This window comes from Entelurus aequoreus, linkage group LG17 (assembly GCF_033978785.1).
Source record: "Entelurus aequoreus isolate RoL-2023_Sb linkage group LG17, RoL_Eaeq_v1.1, whole genome shotgun sequence".
NCBI classification, from domain to species: Eukaryota; Metazoa; Chordata; class Actinopteri; order Syngnathiformes; family Syngnathidae; genus Entelurus; species Entelurus aequoreus.
Window position 1 is genome coordinate 4,495,856 of NC_084747.1, and position 9,978 is coordinate 4,505,833.

The following is a 9,978-nucleotide window of genomic DNA, read 5'->3' on the forward strand; positions in this document are numbered from 1 at the left end:
GACATTTTACAAGCACTTCTTCACAGCAACGGCCCCCCCACAGATCCTGGGGCACTACACACGGCCTATGTTCTGCGTGTAGAGCAGATCGGCCCCAAGCTACTGTTCTTAGCAGTACACAAACTTGGAACTCATGAAGGATTCTGATATGGTACATACAGCAGATCATTACCTTCTGGATGACTTTTCACATGTGACATCATACACTTCTATGACTTGTCAATATTTTAGAACAGGAAACGTGTTATTCTCCATTGTGGGTTCGCATGTGTGTCATTAAGTTGTTGTGTCGTGTAAAAGTTTTAGCACAAAATGAACATGTATGCGGTTTTTCCCCCGTGTGCGTCCTTGTGTGCGATACCATATATGACCTGCGAGAGAATCTTTTTTCACAAACTGAACAACTAAAGGGTTTTTCACCAGTGTGCGTTCTCATGTGTGACACCATTGCTACATTTTGGGAGAATCCTTTACCACAAAATAAGCAACTGAAAGGTTTTTCCCCCGTGTGCGTTCTCATGTGGATTATAATACTTGACTTTCGAGGAAATCTTTTATCGCAAACTGAGCAACTGAAAGGTTTTTCTCCGGTATGTGTCCGCATGTGTCGAGTCAAATCCCCCTTTTTAGGAAATCTTTTCGCGCAAACTGAGCAGGTTAAATGGTCTTTGCCTTTTTCAGAGCATTCAGAGGGTTTGTCGTCAGTATCAGTCCTTATATCAATTTCACAGTCCGTATCGCTGCTCAAAGGCTCGTGGGTGTCGTCGTCCCTCTCTTCATTCTGAGGAGAGGGTGACGTTGTGTCGTCCCTATCTGATAGCGGGGCTAAGAGGTTGTCTGCTTGTGGTTTCTCTCCATCATCTTCAGTCTTCATAGGAACAACAGCCAGTGGAAACTTGGCGGGATGAGCCGCCTCTCGCCCTAGAAGACACTCTCTCTCCTGAGTGATACGGAGTTCTTCCTCTTCCTCTTTAACATCGTGGGGCTGTGGATCCTCCTGCTTCAATGTGCAGCTTACCCCCTTCCTCGGCTGCTGGACATCTGCAGGACACAAGTAAAACCAAACACAATTCAGGCAAAGGAGTTCAAATACAAATCTAAAATGCCTCAAAAGGTCGTAAAAATAAAAACCAGCCTAAAACCCTATTTAGCTTTGAAAGACACGATGAATTAAACAAACAACACAGGTGCATCATGTTTTTACTGACTTTTCTTAGACTTAGACTTAGACTTCCTTTTTATTGTCATTCAAATTTGAACTTTACAGTACAGATAAGAATGACATTTCCTTGCATTAGCTCATGGTAGTGCTGGATAAAAAAGCAATAAGGTGCAGATATAAATAAATAGATTACTGTACAGATAAATATATTGCACTTTTGCATATACATCCAGGTTTATGGATGTATGTTATATTGTCTTTATATTCCAGCCAGTTAATCCATTTTTGGGGGGGAATTGAGGGGATTATTATGATGCGTTCAAGAGTCTTACGGCCTGAGGGAAGAAGCTGTTACAGAACCTGGAGGTTCTGCTTCGGAGGCTGCGGAACCTCTTTCTAGAGTCCAGCAGTGAAAACTGTCCTTGGTGGGGGTGCAGATTTTCTGAGCCCTGGTCAGGCAGCGGCTTTTTGCGATCTCCTGGATAGGAGGAAGAGGAGTCCCAAAACGCACCCAGCAAAGTCCCACGGGAAGTGGGGGAGAAAAGTTGGAAAAGTCGGCAAAAGTCCCCAAAATGTTCAAAATAGCCACCCAGGTTCGAGTCCCACAAGTCTTGCCGCCGGCCGCGCACGTCCCGGGATGCCCAACATGTCCAAAACACACCCAGCAAAGTCCCACGGGAAGTGGGGGAGAAAAGTTAGAAAAGTCAGCAAAAGTCCCCAAAATGTTAAAAAATCACACCCAGGTTTGAGTGCCACAAGTCCCGCCGCCGACCGCGCGAGTCCCGGGATGCCCACAATGTCTAAAACGCCCCCAGCAAAGTCCCACGGGAAGTGGGGGAGAAAAGTTGGAAAAGTCTGAAAATCTTGAGATGTTTCTTCAGTTTAATTGGATTCTACTTGTGGTAAATTCAGTCGATTGGACCTCCTTTGGAAAAGCCCACACCTACATACACTGTTATCTGCTGGGGTGGCAGCACATTTAAGGAGGACTCCTTTAGGCTGAACACACTAATAAGGAGGTCAAGAGTTGTGATTGGCATAGAGTTTGACTATATCATCATAGACCACACCCGGGCAAATTAAGGCCCAATAATCTATTCAATCTGGCCCACCGGACATTCCCAAATAATTTTTTTTAGATATTTAAGATGGAAACTGTAGCTGCCATTGTGATGTGCAGTGATGTTTTCAAATTACCGCAAGTATTAAACTATACAAAGTATTTCAATGGTTGGAATCCGCGCTTTTGCATGATATGCTAGTTACTATAGTAATCTAATTCACAGAGTGGGTGGGGAGCGTTTCCACAGAGTGTTTCCCGAGCGGCCAGCCTGAAATGCGGGTGTCAGGAATAGACGAGGAAGGAGATTTTTACAACAAAGTTCTAAAGCTTAGTGGTACATCACATACTGTAGATCAGATTTTTTTGTTTTGTTTGTTTTTTTACCCTTCGCGTTCATATTTCGCTGTGTTTGTTGCGTTTTTGTTGCGTTTCGCTTGATTGTAAAATATGTGGATGGAGAGAGGGTGTTACGTTCATATGTTGTCAATATTCAGTGTTTTATCCTTCATAGTCAATATTGCAAATCTCACAGTCTTTATTTTCATGTACCGTACATTCTGGGTGTCTCATTCAGTAAAAAAAATTAAAATTCCATTCCGTTTTTAAAGGCGGTCTGTCGTTACGTTTTCAGCATACAATCAGACATTATTGTGAGGTTTTGTATTAGTGTTCCTAAAAATAGATATACCGGCCCCCAGACACATTTTTTTCTCCCCTAAATTCACTTAATTTCTCAGGTAAACCTACAATTACTTGTATTCCAACATGTGGCTTCTTCCCGGAAGTGAAAACCTGTGGTGGTCAACCCAGCCAAGATGGTTGTTGCACAGCAAGCGCAGCGCAAACTATCTGAGTACAAACGAGGCTTAAATCTTCCTGCAAAAAGCAGATATACGAGCAAAAATTATAACAATATCAATATTGGCGCCTTGAGTATTGGGAAATAACGATATTGATCTGAAACTATATCAGTACTAATCAAACAGAGAACAATGGTATGTATGAAAAACACAAATATATTCTTAACCGTCTGGAATACTTATCCTGTCTTTAAATTGAAGTGGAGTGTAATTGTTTTTGGCAACACCAGGTGACCAAAGCAATTCATTAAATTAAGTTTATGAAGCAATAATCTGATGATGCAGAAACATTTGTTACTGGATATTTTCTAATACGATTTTGCCTTGGAAAATTTTGTATATGCAAGTAATATGCAACTATAGTTATTTGATGAATGTTTATATTGACAAATTGCAATATTGTTCAATTAAGGACACTTATTATTATTATATGGAATGTGCCAGGGTTGGCCTCAGACTGAACGCAAAGAAGACTAAGGTAATCACCTATAACCTACACATGAACCACCCGCCAATAACAACATCAGATGGCAACGCTCTGCGAGAGGTCAATGATGTCAAGTACTTGGGTTCCTGGATGAACTCCACAGAACAAGACCTTAAGGACAGGAAGGCACTAGCGTGGAGGGCCCTGAACGGTATGTCAAGAGTGTGGTGCTCGAATCTCTCCCGACACATAAAGCTGAGTCTAGTCCACGTCACTGTAGAGTCTGTCCTCCTGTATGGCTGCGTAAGCTGGACCCTGATACCCACCCTGCAGAAGTCCCTAGATGGGTGCTACACCAGAATGATACGAGCTGTTCTGAATGTGGACCGGAACATCCACATCACCAACAAGGACCTGTACGGGCAACTGCCGAGGCTCGGCAAGAAGGTAACAGCTAGGAGGATGAGGCTGGCCGGCCACTGCCACAGACATCGGGAGCTTCCGGCCAGCAGGCTGGTCCTATGGGAACCAACGCACGGGCATTGACGCGAGGACGTCCCGCGCTAACGTACGTGGACATCCTGAAGAAAGATGCGGGAGCTGAAAGCTCTACGGAATGATTAGAGACTCCGATGGAAGCTCGTCTGAGAACGACCGAGAGAGCTTGCTTGTATTCCGACATGTGACTTCTCCCTAGAAGTGAAAACCAGTGGTGGTCGACCCAGCTAAGATGGCTGTTGTACAGCAAAGCAGCGCGCAAACCCTCTCAGTACAAAAGAGGTTTAAATCTTGTGCCGCGTACCTTTAAAATGAGCAAAATACGCAAATATTAAATGTTATTATAAATGTGTCTGTTACTACATTGCAGTATTTATATAAAACCTTATTGGGGGTGTTTGGATGGTTTTTAAGGGCTGTGAAGGCAGAATAGAGCGGCCCCTATAGGCTCCGTTGTAAGACGACTTTTGATCGCATGTATTTATTATTTTGAATGCATTGTGGCACAGGGGTTAGTGCATGTGCCTCACAATACGAAGGTCCTGAGTAGTCCTGGGTTCAATCCCGGGCTCTGGATCTTTCTGTGTGGAGTTTGCATGTTCTCCCCGTGACTGCGTGGGTTCCCTCCGGGTACTCCGGCTTCCTACCACCTCCAAAAACATGCACCTGGGTATAGGTTGATTGGCAACACTAAATGGTGCCTAGTGTGTGAATGTGAGTGTGAATGTTGTCTGTCTATCTGTGTTGGCCCTGTGATGAGGTGGTGACTTGTCCAGGGTGTACCCCGCCTTCCGCCCGATTGTAACTGAAATAGGCTCCAGCACCGCCCCGCAACCCCAAAAGGGACAAGCGGTAGAAAATGGATGGATGTATGGATAAAAAATACACATCCGTTGTCATGTCTTTCATAATGATTGTGAACGATAGGCAACATTTTTTTTAAAAAAGTGCAGTTCCCCTTTAAGATGCAAGCCGATAGAGCTAAATGTTTTGCTGATATCAATATCAAATTGGGGCGCCACTAGTAATAATGACATAAAACATTCTAGACTTGTAATTTTCTTTTTTGTAATGCTAAAGGGCCCCATAAAGGCTTAGTTGGCCACATGCGTGGACAGCACCTTTTAGCTCTTATTTCCAAAATTGTGTACACTACTGAATTGGGGTCTTAAGGCCGCTTATGTGGCCACTTATACTGCCATCTGGTGGTGTCAGAAGAGTATAACATACAATGGAATTTGGAAAAAAAATAAGTGTAAAAATAAGAATTAGCATGTCACTACACATGAAGTACACGGTTGTGTACTTATGGACTAAGTACATCATATCAAAAGATGATTCTTAGTTTTTATTCTAATTAGGGTCCAATAAGCCCAAATAGTAAAGAGAAATTAAAAAAAAGCATGTAAACACACTGCAAAAACTGAAATCTAAATATCTCAAATAAGGGTGATATTTGCTTATTTTCTGTCTGATAAGATAATTCTTCTCACTAAGCAGATTTTATGTTAGAGTGTTTTACTTGTTTTAAGTGTTTTGGTCCTAAATGATCTCAGTAAGATATTACAGCTTGTTGCTGAGATTTGATGACCTATATTGAGTCAAACGTGCTTGAAACTAGAATATCAACTGTTGCAAAGCTGTGTCATCAACACTCACAAGTATAAAACTACTTTTTTAAAGTAATAATTTCTTACTTCAAGCATGAAAAAAAAAAATCATGATGCCGAGCGCATATCATTATGTCAAGATAATGGCACTAGCATTTACTTCATTTAAGAATATTTTTCAACATATTGAGCAAAAAGGTCTCTTTTTTTTCCTACCAAGAAAAGTGCACTTGTTATTAGTGAGAATATATTTATTTTAAAGGTATTTTTGGGGGAATTGAGGTTAGCTAATTTTACTTGTTTTGGAAAGTCTTGACAAGCTGAATTTTCTTGTTCTATTGGCAGATAATTTTGCTTAGTTCAAATAAAATACCCCTAATTTTTGTATTTTTTTCTTCTTGTTTTTAAACACTGACTTTTTGCAGTGTAGCATCCAAGAAAAGATGCCAGGTATCTGGCTTGGGCACATCCGATTAGATCCGTGTGTTGCAAACTAAGCAATTTAAAGTCCTGAATGGTTGGTTTATTCATTGTTATTTTATTTTCAAATGTATTAGCCTGTGGAAAAAGTTAATGTTGATATTTACATATTTACCTCAGAAGGCTGCAAATAGAAAAGAGGCATTCAATTTTTATTTAAATTGTATTTTATATGCCATTGATATTTTTTAATTACTATTATTATTATTTGAAACTCGATTTTGCATGTCACTATAAAGTTATATAAGCTTGCTTGTTCAATATTCAATGCAAAACTTGTGTGGGTCCCTATTAAAAGGTACATTTGTTCAACCTTGGCCCGCGGCTTTGTTCAGTTTTAAATTTTGGCCCACTCTGTATTTGAGTTTGACACCCCTGATGTAAACAAACGGCTTGGGCCTTAAGAGCAGACCTGGGCATTGTGCGGCCCGCGGGCCGCATCCGGCCCTTTGTACGTCCCTGTCCGGCCCGCGTGAGGCCAATTATAAATTACAAAATAAATTTTAAAAAGCATCTATTTCGAGTGTGCAATACAACGGTGCTGCTTTTGTTTTGAAAAGCGTTATTTGTATTACTTCCGTGTGGACGTATGCTCGTGCGCGCAGCGGCAATCTCAAATTACAAAATAAATTTAAAAAAACATCTTTGTCGTGCGTGCAATACAACTGTGATGCTTTTATTTTGAAAAGTGTTATATGTGCGTATGTCCTGTGAGGGAAGGCGCACAGCGACAAGTGATGCCCGCTAAAAAGAGAAAAGTTGATGACGAATGGCGTGTTTTCAACAAGACAAGTAAAGGTAAAGCTGTGTGCTTATTTGTGGTACACACGTTGTGTTTAAAGCATATAATGTAACGACCTGCTGAAGTAGATGTTGTCTTCTTGAGTTGTGTAAATGAGTGAGGAGACGTGCGTGTGGAAGGAACGAGATATGTTGAGCTGTGTTAGTATAGCTTGCTCAATAAAAGTTTAAAAAGAGCGTCAGACTTGATGTGCACTTCTTCTGGACGCTACAATTGGTGGCAGAAGTAAAACTTTGCGCATACTGCACTGTTTGTGTGCTACGTCATCGGGAGGTACGTGCCACGTGAGGAGCTCGCCGCAAAGAGAGAGAGAGAGAGAGAGAGAGAGCGTATACAGGTGCAGCCACGCTGCTTGCCACGGGGGGAATTCCGCCCTCAATGAAGACTCCCAGGTTTGATGGCAAGGCGAACTGGGAGGCATTTCATCCCACTTGTGACATCAATTGTAGCGTCCAGAAGAAGTGCACACCAAGTCTGATGCACTTTTTAAACTTTTATTGAGCAAGCTATACTAACACAGCTCAACTTATCTCGTTCTTTCCAAAAGGAAAACCAATCCTCACTCCTCATTTCCGCAACAGCAACGCTTCCTCCTTCTTCGCCAATCACCTTACAGGCGTGCTACGTTCACAACGTTTTCTTATCTGGTTAAATAAAGGTTTTACAACAAAGAGGATGCAGGATAAAGTGACAGAAATTGAAATTTTTGTATTGTAATATACATCAGGAAGTGTTGTGTAAGAAAGTGTTAAAAATAAAACCATCAAAAGCCATCTGCTTTTGTATAAAGATAAGTTAGGTTAAATGAAAATATTATTATTATTATCTATCTTACGGTATATCAAAAATAATTTGAGCAAAATTTAATTGAAATATTGTCAGTGTGGCCCTCCAGCAGTGCTCGGGTTGCTCATGCGGCCCCCGGTAAAAATTAATTGCCCACCCCTGCTTAAGAGGTTTTAATGATATTTCAGCCAGTATCCATGTCTGTACAGCAGAGAGCGCCATTGTACACATAAACATACTAAAAATTCTCCAATAATTTAAAAATTGCATAAGTGTAAGTTTAGACTCCGGCGCAGTCACATGACCTCAGGGCCATTTTTCTATTGGTTGTTTGAAACATTGTATATTAACATGGCGGACATCACTTTTGTTGGCATGTTGCAATAAGAAAAGTGATTATATATATACTGTATATATATATTTTTTTATTGTTGTCCTCAATTTTGATCAAACAGTTCCAATTGCACACATCCAACCTTCTGACGGTGTAGATGTTAGCTCACTTGCCATGTTTAATGTACATTTGCGTTCACATTATGAGTTCAGTCTTGGTAGCTAAAATCTGACTTCTTGGGAGAGACTTTGCCCACTAAGAGCGTATTAATAAATAACTGTGAGGTAAAAAACAGAAGTGAAAATACCTTCAGCGTGTGGCCCAAATTGAGTCTGGCTAACAGCTTCCAGTTGTTGTCGATATCGCTCCTTCTCCTCTTTTATTCGAGAAAGTTCCTTCTCGTACGACACGATGGTTCTTTCAAACACCGTAAATATTTCATCGGCCGCCGCCATTAGTCGCTTCTTCACTAACTCTTTAAACATTTTGATTATCGACTGGACGACACTAAACACACTTTAAGTGTTGCTAATTTTAGCCCCTTTTTTTGTCTGCGGCTAACTTCCGCCTTTTTCTTCCTCGATTGAGATTTTTGGCAGTTAAGCGTCTATAATTTTACACTACTGCCATCTTGCGGCGGTATTGAATAATGATCGCCGTGTCCTACTCTCAGGGAAATCCACCCGTCAGCATTTTTTTAGTTTTTGTCTATGTTTTATTGTTTCATACCATAACTGGGGGGGATTATGATCATCTTTATTTGGCAAATAAAGCATTTTAAAGTTGACTCGCATTGACTCACTATATGTTTTCTGTGTATAAATGCTGTGTTTACTATAGTATTAAATGTATTAAATTATTATTAAATGATTTAGGTCAGTCAAAAGATATTATAATATGTTTTGACTGACCTAAATCATTTAATCAAATCCAAATTTGAACCCTTAATGAAAATGACGTACTTATTTATTTATTATTTATTCAGATGTGTACCAGACATTTGACTATTTGACAAAATAGAGTTAATTTCATTTTTTTTTCTTTTTTCTTTTTTATTCAGTCAATGACATAAAAAAAGTACAAAGTTGACAACACATAATAATATAAATTAATATAGTGCAAAAGGTAATGTACTGTATATGCAGGATAATCCAGTTTTGCCTGAAAGGGAGTGGGAATAAGATAATTTATTTAATCCCACCCCCAGTTCTCTATTCAGTGATTATTCCCATGAGTTTCACTGTTACTTTGTTTAAGGATTATAATACAGATGTTGTATCATAGTGGCCAAAGGTAACAATATTTATTACACTGTAACAATAATTTGTATCAACAATGTAAGAACAATGGTAACAATGGTAATAAAATACCAACAATGGTAATAGACAACATAGCAATAATGGCAATAGACAACAGCAATAATGGTAATAGACAACATAGCAATAATGGTAAGGAAACATTGAGCACATAACACCTTGAGACAGAGTACAGCAGCAGGTCAAATTAAAGACCCTCATCTCTATATTTGAACCAGACCCCATGTTTGTATAATAGTTTAAATCGATTAATAGTTTGATAAAGTGATGTTTTTAAAAAGAAAATTCACATTCAATGTGACCAAATGTAGTTTTATTTGATTCTATTTAGAAAACTTAAATGGTCTATGTACCCGCTGTATTTTTTGCCCTGGTGTTCCATCCACCCATCCATTTTCTTCCGCTTATCCGAGGTCGGGTCGCGGGGGCAGCAGCCTAAGCAGGGAAGCCCAGACTTCCCTCTCCCCAGTCACTTCATCCAGCTCCTCCCAGGGGATCCCGAGGTGTTCCCAGGCCAGCCGGGAGACATAGTCTTCCCAACGTGTCCTGGGTCTTCCCCGTGGCCTCCTACCGGTCGGACGTGCCCTAAACACCTCCCTAGGGAGGCGTTCGGGTGGCATCCTGACCAGATGCCCAAACC

The 9,978-nt window shown here is 40.5% G+C and overlaps 1 protein-coding gene across 1 annotated transcript in view; it reads right to left on the reverse strand.

The window, feature by feature from the left end:
* The window catches only part of LOC133631842 (oocyte zinc finger protein XlCOF7.1-like), a 9,802-nt gene extending 1,224 nt beyond the window's left edge, over nucleotides 1-8,578 (reverse strand). The window contains exons 1-2 of the mRNA XM_062024006.1: nucleotides 8,330-8,578; nucleotides 1-1,041 (exon numbers count right to left, since the gene is read on the reverse strand). The exon at nucleotides 1-1,041 is cut by the window's left edge and continues 1,224 nt beyond it. Coding sequence (XP_061879990.1) covers nucleotides 245-1,041; nucleotides 8,330-8,507 — 975 coding nt within the window. The 5' untranslated portion in view covers nucleotides 8,508-8,578 and the 3' untranslated portion in view covers nucleotides 1-244. The remainder of the gene's footprint in view (nucleotides 1,042-8,329) is intronic.
* Nucleotides 8,579-9,978: the final 1,400 nt, after the last annotated feature.